Source organism: Alexandromys fortis, unplaced genomic scaffold (assembly GCF_014885135.2).
Source record: "Alexandromys fortis isolate MF-2015 unplaced genomic scaffold, M_Fortis_MF-2015_v1.1 scaffold_92, whole genome shotgun sequence".
NCBI lineage: Eukaryota > Metazoa > Chordata > Mammalia > Rodentia > Cricetidae > Alexandromys > Alexandromys fortis.
This window is the reverse complement of record NW_026067972.1, coordinates 4,909,245-4,932,458: the sequence shown is the minus strand read 5'-3', so window position 1 is coordinate 4,932,458 and position 23,214 is coordinate 4,909,245. Positions and strand designations below refer to the sequence as shown.

Genomic DNA, 23,214 nt, shown 5'->3' with positions numbered 1-23,214 from the left:
CTGAAGTCTAGGCTGAAGAGTCTGTGAGGCTAGACCATCTCAGCTAGCAACTCTGAAGTTGTTTTAGATGCAGAATTTTGAGGAAACTGCAACAGAGACAAATTTGAGAGGTTGGATCACTAGGCAACATGTCTTTATTGATATTTTGGTCCTTTTGTTCTGAATACACACAAACTTCTAAAGGTAACATACATCTGTATTAACACAAGTATGGAATGTGTGGTGTGCACAAGTCAGCTAAAGCGAATTTTGTTTGTTTTATGTTTGAATAGGTAAAAGACATCTGCCAACTTTATACTTTTTTTGAACGATAAATCCTAACCTCTATCCATGCCATATGAAAGGATGGCATATAATAGTAAGTCATGAGGACTCTGTACCAACAAGATTTATCATGTCTCATCCATTCTCAGAGCTGTGTTTGTAGCAGAGAGATCAGCATATACGTCACCCATCCTATCGTCTTTCTCAGTTTCTTTCTTCATGTCTGTAGCCAAGATTTTCAGGAGGTATCCCCCAATCAAATCTGGTCTTTATCGTAACTTTTTGTTTTCCTGTGGAAACAAAGACGTAACCTCTTCCCCAATACAACTTATTTTCTGGCTTCCATTTTGAAGTTAAGACATTTCTGAAATATAGGTTGGTTTGACTTAGCAGTTTCCATAGTCTCTCAGCAACCATTGTTTTTTGTGCATTAGCGTTTTACAAATTCAAAGTCAGCAAAGTACCATACAGGATCCAGACATGCTGTGTATTTTCCATCTTTATCCGGCTTATTCTTTTTATATTACTTTATTTTTTAAAGACTTTTTATTTTTAACTATTTTTTCTATGATCATCTATATCCTTATTTTTTACTTCTTTAGCATCTAAGCACATTTTTAAGCATATTATATCTGTTCAGAGATTTTATTTGATCTTAATCTTACTTTCTATTCCTGTGCAACCTCCTCTGACCACTTGTGCTGTGTGCAATTCTGCTTAGCAAGTGGTACACCAGCAACTGGCTCCACCTACCCGCTGTTTCTTTAGAGCCTAGCCTCATGACAGCTGGTACTGACTTTGGAGCTCCATTTACTCACCCCAGCTCTGGGAATGTTTTGTCTTCTTGTGACAGGCATTTGTACCCTGTGCCAGCTGCTCAGGTGCTTAGTTGCACAGTAGAACATCTTAAAAGAGCCATGCCTCTGTGCCCCCCCCCCCATACTGCCTAAGCCAAGAGACCCAGGGTTTGCTATTCAGAACACGGCCTTAATCTAGGCTTGTCCCACTGGCTCTTATAACTTAAATTAACTTGTTTTTATTCATCTGTTTTACTATGTGGCTTTTAGCCTTTCATTCTCTATATCTATCTCCCTCCATGCCTAATTGATTTCTTTCTATCTCTTAATATCGCCACCTACTTCTATGCCCAAAAGTCCTGCCTATACCTCCTGCCTAGTTATTGGTGGCTGTTCAGATCTTTACAGCAATATATGCTTATACAGTGTATAAATATTCCAGAGCATCCACCAAACTCTCTCTCTCTATTTATTGAGGCAGGATCTCTCAAAGAATTCAGAACTTGTTAATTCTAGCTACTCTAGCTAGGTAACTTACCTCAGAGACTCCACATCAGTGCCTCCTGAATGTTGTGATTCCAGAAGACCAGCACACCTGCACAGCTTTTTACGTGGGTGCTGGGGTCTGAACTCTGATGCTCACACTTGAATGGAAAGCACTTTACCCAATGAACCATCTTCCTAACCTAATGTATATATTTATTACTAATAGAATCTAAATAGAATAGATAGTTTCAAAGTTGTCTGTTTTTATATAAAATATTATACAGTCTTTTGTTTGCTTTGTTCCTGTGAGAATCTATCATTCTATGACTGTACAGTTTTTTCATATTTCTATAATTGGACGTTTTCCTTTGCTAGTGGAAAGGAAACTTAACATGCATGTTTTGTGCTTTTAGATGCACACTAAGGAGTAGAATTGCTTTTCATGCCAATCCTCCATTTTAATCTACCATGACAATGCTTTCTCCAAAGCGTTTGTGCCAATTTGTAGCATACACAGTGTACAGAGTTCCCATTATTTGCATCCTTGCCAACACTTGGTCTAGGTAATGTTCTTAGTTATGTTTTGGTAGATGGGCAGCAGTGTTTTACTATGGCTTTAATATTCATTTGCCAGATAACTAAAGGAAGTCAAGTACCATTTATATTTTTGTAGGTCACATCAGTATTTTTCTTAAGGACCTGAGCTTAGCAGTTTTATATTTATCTTACTAACTTGTATGGATGACTCAAGTGTTCTTGACATGAGCATTATATGTCGATAAAGATAAAGATCTCCTCCCACTCTGAAGCTTGCTTTTTTCAGTCTTAATGGCATTTGTTTTGTTTTCTTTGATGAAAATAAATTATAGCTACTTAACTTCAGTGTTGTTGAAACTATGAAAATAGATAAAGGACTATTTGGGAAGGTGAAGGATATTGATAGACTGGTCAACAGAGGGCAATGTGTGAAAGATGGTAACAATAATCAAAGTACATTGTAAACATGTCAGTGAAATCCATTTTTTATACAACTTAATATATGCTAATAAAAGTAAATTAAAATACAAGATGAGAAGTGTACTGATTTCTGTCTTTGAAAAGGGTTTGAGTATTTTCATGTTTCACACTTACCCTACTGTGTGACCTTGGCCAGCTTTTGAGCTTCTCTTTACTTATCTGTAAATAGATAGTAATAATATCCATGTCATGGAGTAATTGAGAAGATTAGGCAAGAGAAAGCCTTGCTATAGAGCCATTCACCTAGCAATCCCTCAGTGATGTTAATTGCCTCCCCCATCATTTAGGGTGCTCATTTTCATACTGCCTTTTGGGAAATTGGGTAGTATTCATGAGCTATTTGCAAATGAATGTTTTGGAAATTAGAATCTCATATAATTATCCTAGGAATTTAGAAAGTGGCCTAAAATAGTAAACCATAATTAATTTGCCCAGAGAAATAAATTGTAAAATTTTCTCTGATGAAAAGAAATCTTAGTCAATATGGGATCCTCGAATAATAAAAATCATGACTAAAGTATCCAAGACATGAGAAGTGGTTGTTTAGAGCAATTCTGAACCCTATACATAATGCATCACAGTCTAAACCCAGGGTAGATCTCTTTGCCTCCAAAAAGAAAGCGAGGTTTCTTAGGATGAGAAATGGCTAAGCTCTCTGGTCCAAAGCACCTCCTCTCTCCACCTCTTTGGAACTTTCTGGTGTTTGTTGATTTTTCATTTTTCCCTTTTCCATTATTCATTCATTTGGCAATAATTGTGCAAAATTTATTACATATAAATGTTCTGTCACCAAAACACAGCAGGAAAACATGGTTTGAGCCTTACAAGATACAATGCAGGGGATTATCAAAGTTCTTTAGAAAGGGGAAAATAGGGGGACTGACCGAAAGGAACTGTCAACCCAGAATTCTACATTCAAGAATCTGTCAAAGATTGTCTTAGACTTTTTAAAAATTCCTAAAACAACAAGTACTAGTGTTTTACAAAGAAAGTGCAAAGTGATGAAATGCCAGCAGTTGTCTGTGTTCAGATGAAAGGTCATTGGCGCTTAGTAAGGCGCCTCCACCACCGTCTTGTTTCCACCATTTATTGTTACATAAAAATTGAATGAAAGAAACAACTGTCCTTCGTCTTACGTCCATTTTCCCATGTTGTCTTAATCCATATTTTAAAAGGCACAGGTTGGGCTGACGAGGGAGGGGGACTTGGTTGGGGGAGGGAAAGGGGAGGCGGCGGTGGGGAAGAGACAGAAATCTTCAATCAATAAATTAATTAATTAATTAAAAAAAAAGAAATAAAAGGCACAGGTTATTAGCTTTTAATTTGTAACATCTTTAAGCTGCGTCTTATTTGGAGTCAGCATTTCCTATTTATGACTGAACCCAGCACTAGAATAAATTTCTCTGTGACTCTTTCTGAGTAGTGCTGCAGCTCCTTTCTTGTGCTCTCTTTATGCCAGTGTCCTCCATTATTTCCACTCTTAATCTCATCTTCTTTCTCCCACCTTTCTCCCTCCCTGCTTTGGCCTGTTGGTAGGGCAGAATTTAGGTGTGGGGGGGATGGAACTGAATTCTGGGAGGAAGAAGGCAGAGTTAGAGAGATGCCATCATCTGCCGCTGGAGATAAATGCACAGAAACTTTGCTGGTAGGCCACAACCTCGTGGTGATACACAGATGAATAGAAATGGGCTAAATTAAGATGTAAGAGTTAGCCAATAAGAAGCTCTAGCTAATGGGCCAAGCAGTGTTTTAATTAATGTAGTTTCTGTGTGATTGTTTTGGTTCTGGGCGGCCGGGATGAACAAGTGGGCCCTACCCCAACAGCCTTGTCCTGTGCCCAGTGTCGTTGGAAACTGTTTTCAGTTCACCTTATTTGTTATAGTTTGATCTTCTAAACTACTTGAACGTCATATGGCTTACATATCATTAAATTAGCATTTATTCAGTCTTAGTATGAAATCTTTGCTTACATCTGTGAGTTCATGTAAGTTCTAACTTAGATACTTTTTATTGTGTTTTTTTTTCCCATCATATTTGTGGGGAATTTTTGGTGTTTTTGTTTCTGTGGTGCTGCGATCAAATCCAATCCTTCACAGGTGTTGTTAATTTGTTCATTTCAGAAGCTTTCCCATTATAAATCACAATACAGATAAAACAGATGTTATTTTTATGTTTCTAAGAAGAACAATAGATTTCTTTAAAATTTTTATACAACTGTGTCTCCTTTGTATAAAATACCTAGCTTGTACAAAAAGGAAATTTTTAGGAAATGAACAGAAAATACTTCCCAGGTATCTGTAAGTACATCCTTCACCACAAATAATTGTGCTTAATTAGTCTAATTTTTTAATAGCATGCTTAATTCTCACTGTTTGGCATGCTCTTTTACAATATAAAGTGTTTTGTTTGTTTTGTGTTGCTGAAAACCAAACACAGGGTCCTACACATACTAGACAAGCACTCTGCCCCTGAGCCACACACCCAATCATGAGAATGCTTTTGAGTACTAAGAAGTGCTAAGGGAAGAAATGCTATGAGCACTACCTTCAGCAGGTACATATTTAATAAATTCCAACCTGAAGGCATCTTCTTTCCCTAAGTCAGGTTGGCCTGCTATGGCAGAAACATCTCACTTCCCTTCTGTGTAAAGAATGATGTTACCAGCACCATCTTCACTGTCAGGACCCTTAGGCCTGGTCAGCAGAAAAGAATATATACTCTCTAAGCTCTCCTACTATTAAGTACAGAATTTCAGTTTTTCAAGATGAAAGTTCTAGAGATGAATGGCATTGATGGTTATCATTGATAATAGGAGACACAACTGCCCAGTATGTGGCTTAAAGAGTTATTTCCAAAGAATGCTCAGGTGAAGCTAGGGGTCAGGAAACACTCTTGGTATAAGTCAGAATGAAGCAAAATTGCCATATATTAAGTAAAAGTACACACCAAAGGAATGTGGATGGGCTTCTTGAGAGAATCAAGTTTAAGTGTCTTTGTAATACCGATTTATATGGTTTTTGAAGTTAGACTGTTTAAAGTATATAATTTATAGCCAAGTTCAAAGATAAATAAGTTTAGTACTTTAAGTAAAATGAACTGGCTTATTTCTTTCGTTTTGTTTGTTTGTTTTTTGAGACAGGATTTCCCTGTGTAGCTTTGGAGCCTGTCCTGGCACTCTGTCTGTAGACCAGGACTGGCCTACGAACTCACAGAAATCTGCCTGCCTCTGCCTCCCAGGTGCTGGGATTAAAGGCATGCACCACCTCTGCCCAGCATGACTTATTTCTTTTAAGGAGAGAATCCTTCTGAAAATGAAACTGTAAGGTTGTTTATGAGGGCCATTGTTCAGTTTTGTAGAGAAGAGTCAAACTTAAGCTCAGATATCACACACATTTCATCTTGGAACTACACATTACCTGTTTGTGAGTGTGTGTTGTATATGCATGCACAAACGTGTGCACGTGCATACATGTGTGATGTGGTGGTAGCATGCATCCGTGGAATGAAAGGAAGAAGACTCTTCTTCGATCATGCAGGCCCTAAGGTCAGACTTGGTGGCAAGTACCTTCACTCATTGAGCCATCTCACTGGGCCTCATTAGCTGTTTAACACTCTGGTTCAGGTTGTCTTTCAAAGGGGGGTTATTGTCTTTCTGTAACAGGCTTTATAGAATATTTGTCAGTCTGTTGGTTATGTGGAACTTATTCTTATCTAGCAAGCAATGCAACTAGAGGGAATGGCCGTCAGGGACTACTTTCCATTCCTGTATCCCGCTTTCTTTTCTGTCTCAGTTGCATGACAGTTATGAATGCACTTAGTGCATCGGAACTGAGCACTTCCCTGGTTGGTAGCAAATAACGTTTTATTTCATTTTTGCCCCCAAAAGAAAATTTTAAAAGTTACCTTTGTAACTAGGCTAGAGGTATGATCCATGCTAGAGTACTCGTCTAGCATGCATAAGACCCTGGGTTCAATCCCCAACACTGACAAAAAGAAGAAAATTAGAACCCTTGGCTTTTTATAATAGCTGTTCTAACTGGGATGAGCTGACATTCCCTTATCGTTTTGATTTGCATTTCCCTCATCATTAGAGACATGAAGTCATGTTATCTATTGTTTTGCTGTTGAGTTGTGGAGTTCATTATGTGTTCTGGGTATTAGTCTAGAAGAATTATCTAGATGAATAATTTGCAAATACTTTTCTTATTTGGCTGTTTGTCTCTACTTGTTTATCTTTTTTCCTAAGCAGAAGCCTCTTAGCTTGTGAGAATTTCATTTGTATGCTGTTACTTTTGTTGCCTTCACTTTTGACTTGTTCTTTAGAAAATCATTGCATCTAATATAAAGACCAAGAGTGCTTACAAACGCTGGTGTTGTTGTAAACTAGTATATAGCCATCATAGGGGTTAGAGGTTCCTTAGAAAATTAAAGTGCCCACCAGTCAGTATCTCTGTCACCAGCCTTGCTGCTGTCACTGTGACCATAGTCCATAACTCCAAATCTGAGTAGTTTCAGAGGCACTTGGAGAAGTAAGGGGTCCTGGGCACTACCAAAGTGTTTAGCCTTATATAAAGAGTCAGAGGAGTCACTAATGTTTCTCTGTTATCCTGAAAAACCGGAGAAGAAAATGGGCAGAAATGAAAGAGAAACATATAACTACTGTTGAAGAAAATAAAAATTGAAAATAAGAAGCTGAAATCAAAGCTTGCTTGCTATAAACTACCTCAGGAGAATAGAATAGAACTCTTCTCAGTTGAAATGACACTGGGGAAAAATGATTTTGTGTAACTGGAATAACTTGTATAGTATATAATCTTTTCTGAACAGATGCTATAAAACTTTTAGTATGTTAAATTCACTCATCACACTTTAACTGTTAAAAACAGATATACTTAGAATCACCAATAAACCCTCGATATAATTTTCTTTGGGTCTTTTTTTTTTTAAAAATTTTTTCTTTTTTTATAAATATTTATTTATTTATTATGTATACAATATTCTGTCTGTGTGTATGTCTGCAAGCCAGAAGAGGGCGCCAGACCTCATTACAGATGGTTGTGAGCCACCATGTGGTTGCCGGGAATTGAACTCAGGACCTTTGGAAGAGCAGGCAATGCTCTTAACCACTGAGCCATCTCTCCAGCCCCTTTCTTTGGGTCTTAAAGCAGGAAAATCCAAAGTAGATCTTGTAGTAAAGCTAAAGAGCCATATATAACTCAGTATCTTTAAAGAAAGGAAAGGGAAAGGGGCATTTCATTTATCGTCCACTTAGGAAATATAGTAGTGGTTGTATTTTAACCTAGGAGGTGTAGCATGGAGCTACCCTTAGTTTAGGACATAGCATAGATAGTTACACTCATTCTTGACAATGTGTATTTCTTGTACATGACTGAAGAGGTCTATTTGTACAGTACTTCTGCTGGATTCCCATGCATCTTCTGCTCTTGTTTATATAATCCAGAACTCTTCTTTGGCACCTCTTTGCCTTAGATAACTGTGTGTGTGCCAGTGTGAACTCTGACACTGTGTTTTCCTTCTATGCAGTCACACCCATCTGATAATGCTGCCTTGCTGTGCAATGTGCTTTAGTGTGTACTTGTTGCACATTTGTCTATGTTGTTTTCAGTTTACTTAGTGATGCAATTTCCCTGATTATAGTTTATATAGCTTCCAGTAGGACCACACTGGGTTTGTGCACAGTCTCAGATGGGAATGGAAATGTCATAAATGATTATAATTATATAGTCCTTTTCCATATTAAAAAAGCTAACAGTATAATCTGACAATTTTATTACTTGGAGATATCGTTGAGTAATGTGTGTGTGTGTGCGTGTGTGTGCGTGTGTGTGTGTGTGTGTGTAGTCAGACTGGTAGCTGTGCTCTGTTGTAGCACTCCTTATTGACAAAGGAAACCAGTGAGATGTACATTGACAGCTGAATGGATAAAGAAAATGTGTCCTGTGTACACTATAGAATATTATTTGGTCACAAAGATTGAAATCTGGTCATTTGCAGCAACATGGGTGGAAATGCAGGCCATTGTGTTATGTGAAATAAGCCTAGCACAGAATGGCAGATTTTGTGAGTTTTCTCATAGGTACAAACTAAAGAAGTTTGCCTTAGGAGTAAGTGAAACAGCAGCCAGAAGGATAAAGCTGGATTGACAGAGGTTGAATAACTAGTACCAAAATACAAATTCATGGGATAGTGTTCTATAGCAGAATGAGGTAACAGATTCCAACAGTCACAGTCTCATAGAACTGGGTAGGGTTTGAGGTTCCTAAACTCAAGAAACTAATTATTCTGACTCAGCCATTCACATTATAGGTGGACATAAAGTTATTATGTTATTCCATGAATGTAAAGCATGCTGACTAAAAATAGAAAATGTTCATATACAGATGAGAAAATTTAAGCAAAAATGTCTTGAATCCTATTTTTGTTATTGTTATAAAAATGGCATTGGTCTTGTTTTTTATTTAGAGAGCTTCCCCCATTAGCTTACAGTTAATATATTGTAATTACAGTATGTTAAATATATAAAAGATATTGACAGCACCATAGCTTTTCTGCCTCACTGTGTTCAGGAATAATTTGGTAAAAGTAGGTATCCAATATATATGCACCCACCATATCTCAACATTTATACTCATGTTTTTAATTGTATATAATATAAATTATCTTAGTCTCATGGAAAAGCAGTTTAACTTATGTTTTCTCTGTGTTCACCCTTCACCCCATGATTTCTCACATCTGTAGAGCAACTTCAGCCTCTCAGGGAAAAGGGACTCCACATACCCTCCTCCCTTGGATTTTTTTTTTTTTATTTTGAAAGGGATAATAGGAGAGAGTTCAACAGGATTCTCATTTATTTGATTCCTTTTTCTTGTCTGGCACACTGTTACTGCTCAAATTTAACAAGTTAGCTATATTTGAAAATATTCCTAAGAGTCTCTCTCTCAAAGAAGATTGAGGATACAGTTTTTGGCTAGAGACACTCACATTATAACAGTTTAGTGACTTAGTAATACAAGAAAAATCTGATTCACAAGATTATCAGAAGGAAGATTTCAAATTTGTTTAGCAGGAAGGACAGTTAGTTTGGTTTAGTCATCAAAATAAAATCTGGTCTACTGGATACCCTGTATTATGCTTGAATTTCCACTGGGAATGCAACACTCTGCTGTCCCTTTTTGCTGTTTAACTTAAGCTGCAGTGAGCACTAAGAGAACAGCCGTGGGGCTGAGCAGCTTATTTTTTTTTTTTAATCTATTCATTTTATACTTTCAGACAGATTTTTCCCTGGGGTGAAACAAAGGTTAACTGAAATTTCCTCTGTTGTGTACCTGAACGAATCAGCAGTTCGGGGAGGAAATCCCATTGATGGGCCAAGAGAGTGACAGGCTCTATTTAAAGAATTCCCCCGACTGTGTGGTAGACCAGCCATGCCATGAATTTAACTGTTCCTGTGGTCCCCATACTTGTACCCACCAAAAAGAGAGGGAGAGAGAGAGAGAAAGCGACTTTGTTCTGCTAACGTTGCCCTAAGCTTTGAAAACCATGAGCCATTGAGTTTTGTGAATTCAAGTTAGACAGCAACAGAGGCCAAAGCTCTGGGGACAATATCTGAAAGGGAGTACACAAAACAGGTAGAGGCTGTTTAACTGTTTATTCTCTGTGTGTGCACCCTAGTGCTGTGTTTACACGCACCAGTACCATACTTTATACTTTCTTGTGTTCACCCTAGTTTTATATATATATCAGCATGGCTTTGTTAAATATTTCTAAGTGCATGACAAACAGGGTTTTCATTTGTGCGGTGTTCTTTTCCACAAAATATTTTGCTTTTAACAATGTAAAAATGTACATATAAGAAATGAGAGTAAACACAATGTGAGTCTAAGTAATTTTTTTAAATGTTTATATTAGCCTGTAGAAACTTTATTTTCAGGGGTAGCTCATGTATTTTGTATTTTTCCTGTTTAGTGGAAACTGCTTTAAATATGAAAAGATGGTATCTTAAGTTGGATTAAACATCCTTAATTCATGTGTATTTAACCTCAGGACTTGTGAGCCTTGTTGAAAAAAACAGCTTTAAACCCTTCCTAGTTGGCCTCAATAGTGCATGCTGCAAACGGATTATAAATAGACATTGTCTTTTCTGAAGTGGAAGTTAGTATGTGTTCCCAGGGGGCATGAACTGAATATCTAACAAATATTTCACATGTATTTCTATGCACAAAATTAAAATATAATTCAAAATATTTTCATTGTAATTTGAAGGTTCTGTTGTCAGATTTTTCTTACATGTGCCATCTGGTGTGAATGGGAACTTAAAGAGATTTTAAAAGATACTAAAATTAATAGAAAAAATTATCTCGATCTGGAGTGATTGATTTTTGTCTGGGGACTTTGGGGGAGCGGATACTTTTTAAATTGGTTTGGGGGGATTCATCTTAGAGATTATGTCGTGGATAGATTTCATGCTCACAGATAGGAAGAGAAAATCTCGAGAGAAAATGTTTAGTATACAATCATTCAATGTGTTTTGAAAAAGCTGTTGTTTCTTTGCACAATAATCTTGCCCCTCTTTTATTCTGAGATACTTAAAAATAGTTTCTCTTACTCTGTTTTGTGATCTTTTCTTTTTTTGTACTTTTTCTTTTACATTTTGGTGTGATTGTCAGTAGGCTATAGCACTGTAAGGAAAAGGCTGGTAGTAATAGATCTGTCTATTTCCTGTGCTCCAGAAAGGGCTACATTGCTCTTTTGGAATGCTATTCAAAAGAGAAATTGTATTTACTCTCATATTTTAGCAAGCTATAAACTGAGCACACAGTTGTCATTGCTACTCATGTAAGAGTAGCCAGTGCCCTGGAAGAGCTGTAAAGATCAGTACAGGGCCAGCTGCATGACTCAACAGGTGAAGACGCCTGCTGACAGGCCCCAGGATTCATATGGAGAGAGGGAACCAACTCCTACAAGTTACCCTTGGACCTATACCCAATAGTATTTGTGGGACCCCTGCTGGACACTAATCAAGTGATAAGAGGTGTAAGAGACTTGTCTCTGCCCCATGCTAGCTGATGTGATGGTTCGCCCTGAAGAACCACAGCTGCAAATGTGAGGCTGTTATCTCATTAGACACACCATCAGATCCACACCCAGTACAGTTCTACTTTAACGGTAGCACTGTGCTGCTCACATTAGACTTGAATGTGCTGTGTGATAAAAAGATAATCTTGTAGCGGTGAATGTCAGCAACTTGTATTTTGGTTTGGTTTTGGGTTTTTTTTTTTTTTTTTTTTTTTTTTTGAGACAAGATTTCCCTGTGTAACAACTCTCAGTGTCCTGGAACTCATTTTGTAGACAAAGGTTGCCTCAAACTCACGGAGACCCACCTGCCTCTGCCTCCGAAGTGCTGGGATTAAAGCATGAGCCACCACTGCCCAGTGCAACTTGTGTTTTTATGTATTGTGTCCCATTTCAATTTTGACTTTCTACCTGGGAGAGGGTCTGTTAGTGGGGATTTGAAAAGGCTTCTTCTTTAGGTCTGTGCATATATTCGTTGACATGTTGTACAGTTATATAAAACATTTTACAGTTCTCTTTTGAACACAGTTTTAAATAATTTTAACATCATACCTTTTGCTTACTTTCTGGCAATCTCAGCTTATGTAAGCATTAATTATTGTGGGCACATTGAATAAAGAATAAAGGCCTAGGGCTGGAGATATGGCTCAGAGGTTGAGCATTGCCTGCTCTTCCAAAGGTCCTGAGTTCAATTCCCAGCAACCACATGGTGGCTCACAACCATCTGTAATGAGGTCTGGTGCCCTCTTCTGGCCTGCAGGATACAGACAGAATATTGTATACATAATAAATAAATAAATAAATAAATAAATAAATAAATAAATAAATAAATAAATTTTTTTAAAAAAAAAAAGAATAAAGGCCTAAATCTATATACTGCCTACAAGGCTCTTCTTAAATGTGTACTCCTATACCTCCTTGACTTTACCCTGCTCCCCTACATTTACTCTACTCTAGCCACACTGGGCACTGCTATTTTGTAAACACTTGGCCATGGCACTTGCTACTGCTTGGAATGTTTTTATCCACAAGTACATGTCTTGATTCTCTTATTTTCCATAAGTTTTGCTTGAATGCCATGAAACCTACTCTCTATTCTACATAAAATTGTAATCCATACCCAGCATGCTTACTTTCTACTGCATGCTGGACTGTTCTTTTCCCAAAGCACTCATGACCCCATCGCATGCATCATTTGTGTATTACTTTTTGTTGTGTGTTGTTTTCCTCCCCCACTGGAGTATAGGGCTGCTTTCAAACTGTGTTTTTGAGGATTACAGGCCTGAGTCACCACGCCCAGCTTGAATTTCTAAATAATAATCACTTAGCCTGGTAGCTCACTGATGAAATCTTGGGGCATAAGAATTGGAGGGTATGTAATAACTGTTCTTATATCCTTTCCCTCTGGCAATAGACTTTTATATAACTGATAAACTTTGCAAGAACTCTTCGTAGCCCCAAGCTAAGCACCTGCACTTATTTCCTCTTTCTTCTTCTTCCCCTATCTCTAAAAAAAGAAAAGTCAAATCCTCATTTATCTTTTACACATAATTTTAAATATAAGCTGTTTCTGGTAATTTTAATATGATTAAAAATAAGATGAACATTTTTCTTTCTTATAAATTCTTGTGTTAAAATTTGTTTTATTTATGCTATTACCAGTTATGTAGCACAAAATTAAAATGACTAAATTAGTTTTCTGTCTGATGTTAAAATGAAAAACCATAAATATGAGGGAAAAACGAGAGAAAGAGATAGCACACGCTTCTGCAGTTCGAGAAGAATGCAAGTGAATAAAATGGCTGAACCCTTGGGGATTTTAATGTGGCATTGTGTGTTTCTCAAAAGTTTCCGTTGCAGTAACAGATGCTGCTGATGAAGTTGGGAATCGCAAGTTCACTTGTGGCTGTTTCTGTTTCTTATTAAAAGTGAGAAGATCCCAGGGGTGATCCGGTATAGTAGAGTTAGGCTAAGGAAAGGATATGACAAATAAATTATAGCAATTATCTATAAATGCACCATTATCTTTTATAGATTTTATAAACATTTTATGTTGATCCTAGGCCTGTCAGGGTATTCATTATTCAATAATAGTGATTTCAATTTTTTTTAGGTTCTTAAAGTTCCTCCTTAACCATAATAATACTGTCTTGCTAAACATTTACTATACATCAACAGCCAGTTCAATTATATAATAGCTTATGTGTCCCAGTTCAGAATAGTGCTTTTCATACAAGACTACATATATTTAAATGTGATTTTTTTTTGTTTCTACTTTCAATTTTGCAAGATAGTCAACAGATATGTAGATAAAAACTGAGGTAGTCATAGTCCATATACAGCTTTGACATAGAAAGGGATAAATTACTTATTACTGTAACTCTTAATACAGGGCTATTAAATAAATGCCCAGTAACCTAAAAGATGCAGGTAATGTGCTTTTATACTGCCATTGAGGGAGAAAAGACTAAAGGGAAATCAATAGAGGTAGAAATGTTACTTAGTTTACATACTGACTAATTATTTTAAAGACTTATTTTTTACTTTAGTTATGTGTACATGTGAGTGTGTGCGTGTGTGAGTGCAGATGCCGCAGGGATCCAGAAGAGTAACACATACTCTAAACCACTGAGTCATCTCACCAGCCCCTTTAGTTGATTTATTACGTGAACATCAGTACCCCCTGATAACTCGGCAGTCATCCTTTGATGTTTGGAAGCTACAAAGAGAAACACCACAGTTTAAGTCCAGAATGTTACACAGTTGTGAGTGATCTTCTCTAATTGGATCAGTAACAGATGACAGTTATTGATCCAAATACTGGATACCCAAATGTGGGGTGTCTTCAGATGTTCTGGAGAATACATGTGTAAGCATACCTGCAGAGTATCATGGGATAGGGGAATTAATGAGTATAACTAAAGCAGTGGGGCCAGAAAAAGGAAGGACTAAGTCCTGGGCAGTGTTGTGTGATGCTGTGTTCTACCACTCGCCATGGCAGCAAGGGACCTTCCAGGAAGAATGTGTTCACATTTCTGTTTTAGTCCAATAACAGTGGAATAGAATGAAATTTGAGAGAATGAAGTGAAATTATTTTCATTACTTTAATGCTAAAGTAATAGCATTAAAGCTATTTGAGACAGACAACTTAGGATCTGATGAGCAGTCTTATGCCAGCTAAGAGATAAGATTTAAGGGTTTCTACCTGGAAAACAGACTATGGCACAAGTTGTTGGGGTTGATGATATCAGGAGAAAACGAAAACTGTAGTTTTATATGTCTGATTATTTTTTTTAATTCGTTTACAGTACTGAAGTTCATTAAGCCTGGTGCTGAGTACCTTGGCAAGCACTCCACCACAGAGTCATCAGTAGCGAGGAAGAAAGAACTTTGAGTGTTAGGAACTTGAGTGACCTATAGAGATATACCCATAGAGATTTAGATTGCATAAGGAACTAAAGAAACAACCTTGGAAGGACAGATTTGCTAGTTTCCATTATGGGCAGATTGGCATACATTGGGAGAAAGAAGGCAAACATAGAGCAGACAAGATACTGAATTGGGGGAAGAGACCACAAAGGAAGATGAGACCAGAAGAAGAAAAGTGAGTCACCAAAGAAAAGTAAGAAAAGGCATTAAATATCTATCTATTTATATTGACTTTGAGGACCTCAGACATAAGGATAATCAGAACAGGTAGGCTATAGAGGTAAGATTGAGCTTGATAGGAATGAACAAAGAGGGGTAGTGTGGAAGTCATCCTGGGCTACATGTGGAGCTACATCCACAACCTGGGCGCACATGATGGAAGGAGACAACCAACTTTCACAAGTTGACCTCTGACCTTCACATAGAGATGTGTGTGCATGCATGTGTGTATAAATGAATAAAAATTTAAAGAAGGAAGTAAAACTATCTTTACTTACAGGTGGTGGGATGTGTATGTTGAAATTGGCAGAAGCATACAACACAAACTTTTAAAACTTAAGTGATTGCATCAGATTTACACAATGTAATATGAATGTATAAAGTCAGTTATATTTTATAAACTTATAATCAAAAATTGGAAAAACTTTACCATGAAAACTTAAAGTAAACTATTCATTTATAAGGACCCTTGATATGACCTGTTCTGTAGATTCAACACAGTGTCAATCAAAATCCCAGCAAATGTTTTATATAAATTTGCATGTTTATTCTAAAATTTATACCCAAAATAAAGGGCCTAGGATAGCCAAAACAGTCTTGAAAAGAATGAAAGTCAAGGGTGTGTGTGTGTATATACCCTTGCATTTCATTTTTTGTTGTTGTTTTGTTTGAAGCTTGAAATGTAGCCGTGGCTGCCCTGAAACTCACAAAGATCTGCCAGCTTTTGCTTTCCAAGTGCTAGGATTAATGGCATTCCCCATTATCCCCAGCCTTGCATTTTTTAAGAACAAAATTAAATCAGCTTTGTGGAGTTGGGAGAATGGTTTAGTCAGCAGAGGTCTTGCTGTCCAAGCATAAGGACCCATGCGAGAACCTGGGTACAACATACATCTGCAGTCCCTGCACTGGGGAATGGAGATGGGCAGACCCCAGAGTCTCCATGGTGGACTACTCTAGTCAGATTGGGGGCCCTCGGTTCAGTGGGAAACCTGGTGTTTAAAAAAGTACTGTGGAAAGCTGTCAAAGACACAAGATGATACCTATACACATGCATTCACACCCAAAAGAAAAAAAAAATTAAACGAGTTTTATAATTCAAGTAATTACAGGGAGTCATTAAATTTTAATGATAAATGTTGGTGATACACAGAGCAGCTCTGAAAATTGCAGTCCACCTGTTCCTTGCCTGTATCTTTCGAATGAAAGAATAATAATATGGTGGGATGAAGGAATGAAGCCGCCACTATTTAATATATTCTCACTCTCAGTACATGTATGCAGCCTCCAAATTCCACAAAGAAAATCAGCAGCAGTACAGCATCTCTGCTTTCCTATGGATTGGTCTTTTTGTAAAGCAGCCTCATGATTTTCTTAGTACAGGTATTTTATTTTAAAATATGTTCCTAGACACTTGCCCCTGGTAGGCCTGAAAACATGTAGATTACTGCATTTCTCTTCAAAATCCTTTTCAGAGAAGCGAGTCAAGCTTGATTTGTGTTTTTAAGATAGGTGAAAGTAGTAAGGTTGGATGGAGGAGGAAATCATAACTTGGCTTTTAGTCCTTTGTTGACACCTCCTTAGCTTCTGCATTAGTCATAGGTCCCTTCCTTGTCCGGAGAGGGACTAAAGGAATGGGAAGCATTTGCAAGTTTGTAAAAGGCCAATGCAAAGAAAAGAAAATAGCTGACACAGGAAAATCCTGTCCTCCTCCAGTCTTACAGCTGTACTTTTAGGTTAATGCTTAGTGGTTTATGGATATTTGGAAGTTTGTGTTTTGTTTTTGGTTTTTGTTTTGAGATAAGAGTTTTACTGTGTGGCTGTGGCTAGCCTAAGCTTATGTATGCAAGATGTGTTGCAGCAATCCTCCTCCTCCTGCCTTCTGCATAGATTATCCCACCCAGAAGTTTCTCGATATTTGACCTCTTGTTTTTCTTCTTTATGTCATTGTTTTTTTATATTGTAAATGACATGCAAAATTCCTAACCTACGAAGTGAACTAGTTTTCAAGGTCTAGTGTTTTTAAAATGTTAAAGTGGAGGCCAGCAAGATGGAGAAACAAGTGAAGAAGGTGTTTGTTTACAAGAGTATAGATGGAGATAGTGGCCAGAGTTTATATACCAACTCACAGAAAGCCAAGTCTAAAAGTTTAAGACAAGATTCTGGGGTTTGTTCACAAAAAAAGTTTTTACAATATCCTAGTGTTTGGGGTCTCAAAACCTAAAAAGGGTGGTAGGTTCATTGAGACACATCTCTAATTAAAGCTCTGCATGGTCAGGTAAAGAAATTGAAATGAGTTTCTTCCAGCAACTGCTGTTGGGTATTTGGGCCCTTTGCCGATCTTTTGTATTTGTATAGAGCTTGATATACAAAGCATTTTCTACAGGTCTCATTTGATCCTACAGAAGATTGAGGGTAGGCAGAGCAAATACTATAAATACTATTATCCCATTTCACAGACAGAAACTATGGATGAGGCATAAGGTGGTCAACTAATGAGAGTCACACAGCTTTTAAGTAAAGTGCAGAGTAGATGGCTCAGTGGGTGAGATTGCTGAGTGCAAATCCTCAGCACCCATGTGTAAAGTGGGCATGAGCACACATGTACCCATCACCTCAGCATTGTGGTAAGCAGTGACAGAGTTTGCTGCCAGACTAGTTAAAAGACACAAGCTCCAGGTTCAGTGAGAGCCACTGTCTCATGTGAGTAAGGTAGAGTGCTGGAGAATAGTACACCCAACATCCTCTTCTCCCCTATGAATGTCTCCTCACACGTGCTGGTGTACATACAGACGCACAAAAACCTGACTTGTGAAAGCTCACATGTATCTCTAGTGGTAGAGTGCTTGTGTGGCAGGCACAAAGTCTTGAGTTCAATCCCTGTCACCACAAAAATAATAATGTAACATTTTATGACTAGAGAGACGGCTCAGCAGTTAGGAGCATGTGTCGCCCTTGCAGAGGACCAGAGTTCATTTCCCAGAACCCATATGGGGAGGCTCATAACCACCTATAACTCCTGGTCCAAGATGATCTGACACCTTCTTCTGGCCTCCATGGGTACCCACACTCATGCACAGACACACAATTTTTAAAAAATAAAATAAGTCTGAAAATTAACATTTTAGACTTGCATAAGAATTTAAGATATTTAACATTTTTCCGTTGTACCTTTAAGTTCCAGTTTGAGCACTAACAAGTTGAAGAACCGTTATGTGTCTGTATGGTTTTAGGCACTAAGAGTAAGTAACATTTTTTTGTTTGTTTGTTTTATAGGAGAAGGTGATGCAAACTGGTTCATCATTGACAAAGACATCGAGGTAAAACCAGTTTTTTAAAAATTCTGCACAATAGTTTAATATTGTTCCATAGCTTTGATCCATAGCTTTCCATTTGTTTTAATACAATAATTTTTGGAAAAGTAATAAGCTTTTTAAAAAAAAAAAAAACATGGTCCCTATAACTTAGAAGAGAAAGTTTGATTATTTTAGTATGTGTATGATTTAGTACGATTTAACCTCCCAGAAATTTAACTCAGCTTTGATTTTTGTCAGCTGATGGGTAACTATAATCATTTGATACCCTTCTGCTTGTTTCTTCTTTGCCATGATGATTCGTTTTAGCCCCTATGGCTGCTACTACTAAACTCAACAGCGGAAATAACTGTTTCTTCAGTATAAGGAAATGGTCAGGCTATATTTAGAATGTGGCAGGTGCTTGTGTCAATTATTAGCCTTATTGTAGCAAATACTTAAAAATAAACTTTTAAAAAGTTGTTTTCAACTTGATGTCAAGTTTTAAGATATCTGTAGATTGGAGACAACTGTCAACCAGTTCAAGAGAATAACAGGTAAAAACTGAAGCTTTTCAAAAATGGAATTTATTTATGTATGTATTTTTCTTTTTTTGAGACAGGGTTTCCTACATAGCCTAGGCTGGCCTCAAATCGAGATCCTCCTGCCCCGGCCTCCCAAGTGTTGGGATTATAGTCATGTACCACCATACCTGGCTTTAAAGATAGAATTCTGCCAAACAAAATAAGTGCATGGTTGGGATTTGCATATTCCTCTTTAGGTATTCCATATGATGTGTTTTGCTCGTGTTCTTTCATAGATAATAGAATTTAACTAGAATATAAGACAGCTAGAATTGGGTCACTGTAGCAGAATGTACAAGGACTATAGTGGGAAAATATTATCTCATACTCTTAGAAAGTATGATTAGTTTTATAGGCAAAAGAAGTAGCCCTCAGCTTTTCAAAAGAAAAGTTATAAAAGTTGGTAGTTTTTGTTTTTTAATATTTTAAAGCACAAAATCATAAAAATACCATTCCCTACCTAAAATTTTAAGCAAGTCTCTCACTCATCAATAAATGATATATGTTTAGATATAGAAGTTAGCAACAACTAAGTGAAGCATAGCAGTATTCCTGCTAGACCTGACCCCCTAAGTGGAGAATAATAAATGGGAGGGAGTCATGTGGGCAAGTGTAAAAGAAACAGGGTTGAGTCCACATCCAGGAGTTTGCTTGGACACAGGTGTCTGTCAATTCTTGTGTCTTACCAAAGTAATCGAACTGACCTAAAATACAATTCTTACTTGTTAATAGTTTTAAGAGGAAGAATAGGTAGGTTTCCTTAAACTGACTGAAGTAATTTTAATTCTTGATTTTTTTTTTTCCCTCCTACTCTTAGGCCAAGATAGGCAATAGCAGATCATCTGGAAGATGGACCAACCGATACTATTCAGCCGACAAAAATGTCATATGTAGAAATTGTGATAAACGTGGCCATTTGTCAAAAAACTGCCCTTTACCACAAGTACGTAAAATGCATGATGCTTCTTTCTTGTTAAGATGGGACAGTTTGGCTTAGAAACCTATGACTTAGACTCAGCTCTTGTTCAAGTGTGTTGGATTACAGGTGGCTCATGAGCCTGGCACAGGGGTGAGCAGTAAGTGCAGCATCTGGAAACCCTGGGATCTCTTTCAGCTTCCCTATTATGAAGTGTGTGACTGTGTGCAAATCACTTCCTATCCTATGCCTAGAAGACTGAGCACAGTGATTCCCTTTCCTTTCAAAGCCATCTCCTCTTTAAGCAACATATTTCATTGTGGGATAATTCTCACTGTTTTCTTTTGTAAGTGTGTGCTAGCACAAATTATGCAAAGCAAGTGCATCTACCTTTGGAGCACTACAGAACTGGAACTCTTGGATGTTGTGGCATGTAGTAGTAACTCGGTACACACGTTCCTTCCTTACCTAGTACCTTTCCTAAACAAGTCTTTGCAGGCTTACTTCTGCTTCTTTCTCTGTTCCTCCCATGGCTTAGTTTCCAGATGTCCTCATTCTGTTTTCCGAGATATTTCTGCTCTATGACTATTCCTCTGTAAGTTAGATATGCTAAGTAGGTGCCAGCTGGGCATATATCCAGACCTAAGACTTTGGGGCAGCAACATACTGGTAGCTGTGTTCAAGCTCTGAGTCCAGACATTTGTCTGATTTACAATTCTGCTCAAGGTTGGACCTTCACTGGATTTTGAGTTAGAAATGGGATTATATAGGAAAGGAGTAACCAATGTTCTACCATTTGAAACTGATACTAAAGAAAGTTTGTGTTTGTCTGCCACGTAGAAAGTCCGGCCTTGTTGCCTCTGCTCGGAGAGAGGACACTTCCAGCATGCCTGTCCAGCCCGTTTCTGTTCAGACTGCTCTTTGCCCGTGCCTTCCATGCACAGATGTCTTGAAAAATCTCCCTGGAGAAAGCGATGTGGCCGATGTGATATGACAGGCCACTATGCTGACGTAAGTATCCCTAATGTAGTTCATCTCTGCCGAGACTTTGGACAGTATACCAATTATAGCCGTCACCAGTCTTCTTGAAAGAATGGCTGTTTTTGTTTGTTTGACACAGATTTTCTCCTGAAACTCAATCTGTAGACCAAGTTGGCCTCAAACTGTGAGAGCCACCTGTCTCTGCCTCCCAAGTGTTTGGATTAAAACTTCTAGGGGACCAGGGTTCAATTTCCAGCACCTACATGGCAACTCACAACTGTCTGTAACTCCCAATTCCTGGAGATCCAACACCCGCACATAGACATACATGCAGGCGAAACACTAATGCACATAAAATGAAAAATAAAACAAAAAAGTGTGTGCTGCCACGCTATAACGTTTATTGTTCCTTAAACTTGGTTGTCACAGCCTACTAACCACTTGCCATGCAGAGCGGTGCTCTAAATGTCAGGCATAGTCCTACTAAAGAATCCATCAGAAGGGACACCAGCCACGGTTTCGAGCCCATGCTAGTATCTTTACTTTATTTACTTACTAAATAAAGATTAACTTTCAAGAGATACATAATATAACATGGAAATTTTGCATATGAATTCGTGTATGTTTAAATGAAAATAGATGTGCACTTACACATTTTATACAGTTGTGCATGTGAAACCTGGCCTGATATTCTTGATGATGATTTTTACTAGTGGTTAAATAATGCGAGTCTAAGACAATAAGTATACACCTCCCAGGACTTTAAATATGGCATTTTATTGGGTCTTTTGTATATTTAAAAAGTAACTCAGGCATTGTAGTGTGGCCTATAATTCTAGCTCCTAAGAGTCCTAGGCACAAAGATCTCACGTTTTGAGGCCTGCAAAACCCTTTCTCAAAAAAGTACTTTTCTAAAAAAATAATAAGAAAGTACAAGTAATTTAGAAGACATTTCAGTTATTTGCAGCATAGAACGATGCAATCAGTGGACCTTGCTCACTCCTGTTTTAAATGTGTATGGAGGGAATAGATCAATTCTAATCACATTAGAGCCCAGAAAGGCTAATGATGATGTCGATCCAGCTTTGATAGGGAATCTGTATCTCCTACACTCAGTTTACTCTACTTCTGAAGGATGTGTCACTAAGGTTTGTTTTTTTAGCTCTTAGCTGCATACATTTCTACAGAGTAACAACAGATGTTTATTTTGTATTTAAGAGTTAATCATTGCTAAATCATTTTCACACTCACTTGGGTGCCAACCCTTGTTGTTTTAGGTTGGTTCTCATTGTCTTTTCAGGGCTAAAGTTGCAGACTTGTGTCAGAAGGCCAGGCCAACTTATAAATGTTACTCTTAACTACTGCACTACATCCCTCCCCTACATGACCTTCAGAACTGATAGTATCCATTTCTTCCTCCTCTGCTAGGGCTCTTTGCAAGCCTTCCACTTCCCTTGGTGAGGAACCCTTCAGTTCAAACTCTTAGCCTCTAGTGTCTTCCACCCTTCTTGCCAGTTCCATCTTCTTACCCACCTTTTCACCCTTTCTCAGAAGACTTCTGAAACCTTATTGATAATTGAACGTTTTACAAGTTAAAAAAAAAAAATCAAGTGGAACTGACAAGATGGGTGGGTGGGTGGGTAAAAGCACTTTCCTACCAAACATGGTCACCTAAGTTGGATCCCCAGACCCCATATAATAGAAAAAGAGAACAGACTCTCCCAGGTTGTCCTCTGATGTCCACTCCACAGCATGCACTCACACACATACACACTGAATAAATAAATATTTTTAAAAATTTAAGTAGATCAACAAAGTTTAACTTTTTCTTCCTATGTTCATACTTGAACATCTGTTTTGCCAGAACCAGATACATAAATGCAAACAAAATTCATAATAAATAGCCATAAATAAAGGACATTGAGCCTATAATTCGGGTTCTTAGAGAAGCTAAATAAGAAGGAGAACCCAAAGAAAAACATATAGGCATCCTCCTGAATATTAACCTTCATCAGGCGATGAAAGGAGACAGAGACCCACATTGGAGCACCGGACTGAAATCTCAAGGTCCAAATCAGGAGCAGAAGGAGAGAGAGCACGAGCAAGGAACTCAGGACCGCGAGGGGTGCACCCACACA

At 37.8% G+C, this 23,214-nt stretch overlaps 1 protein-coding gene across 3 annotated transcripts in view; it reads left to right on the top strand.

The window, feature by feature from the left end:
* Window positions 1–23,214, top strand: part of Zcchc7 (zinc finger CCHC-type containing 7) — a 163,496-nt gene that overhangs the window by 103,350 nt on the left and 36,932 nt on the right. For all 3 annotated transcript variants that reach the window (XM_050156152.1, XM_050156154.1, XM_050156155.1), the window contains exons 3-5: window positions 18,579–18,622; window positions 19,997–20,122; window positions 20,936–21,106. In XM_050156152.1, the coding sequence (XP_050012109.1) occupies window positions 18,579–18,622; window positions 19,997–20,122; window positions 20,936–21,106 (341 nt within the window). The remainder of the gene's footprint in view (window positions 1–18,578; window positions 18,623–19,996; window positions 20,123–20,935; window positions 21,107–23,214) is intronic.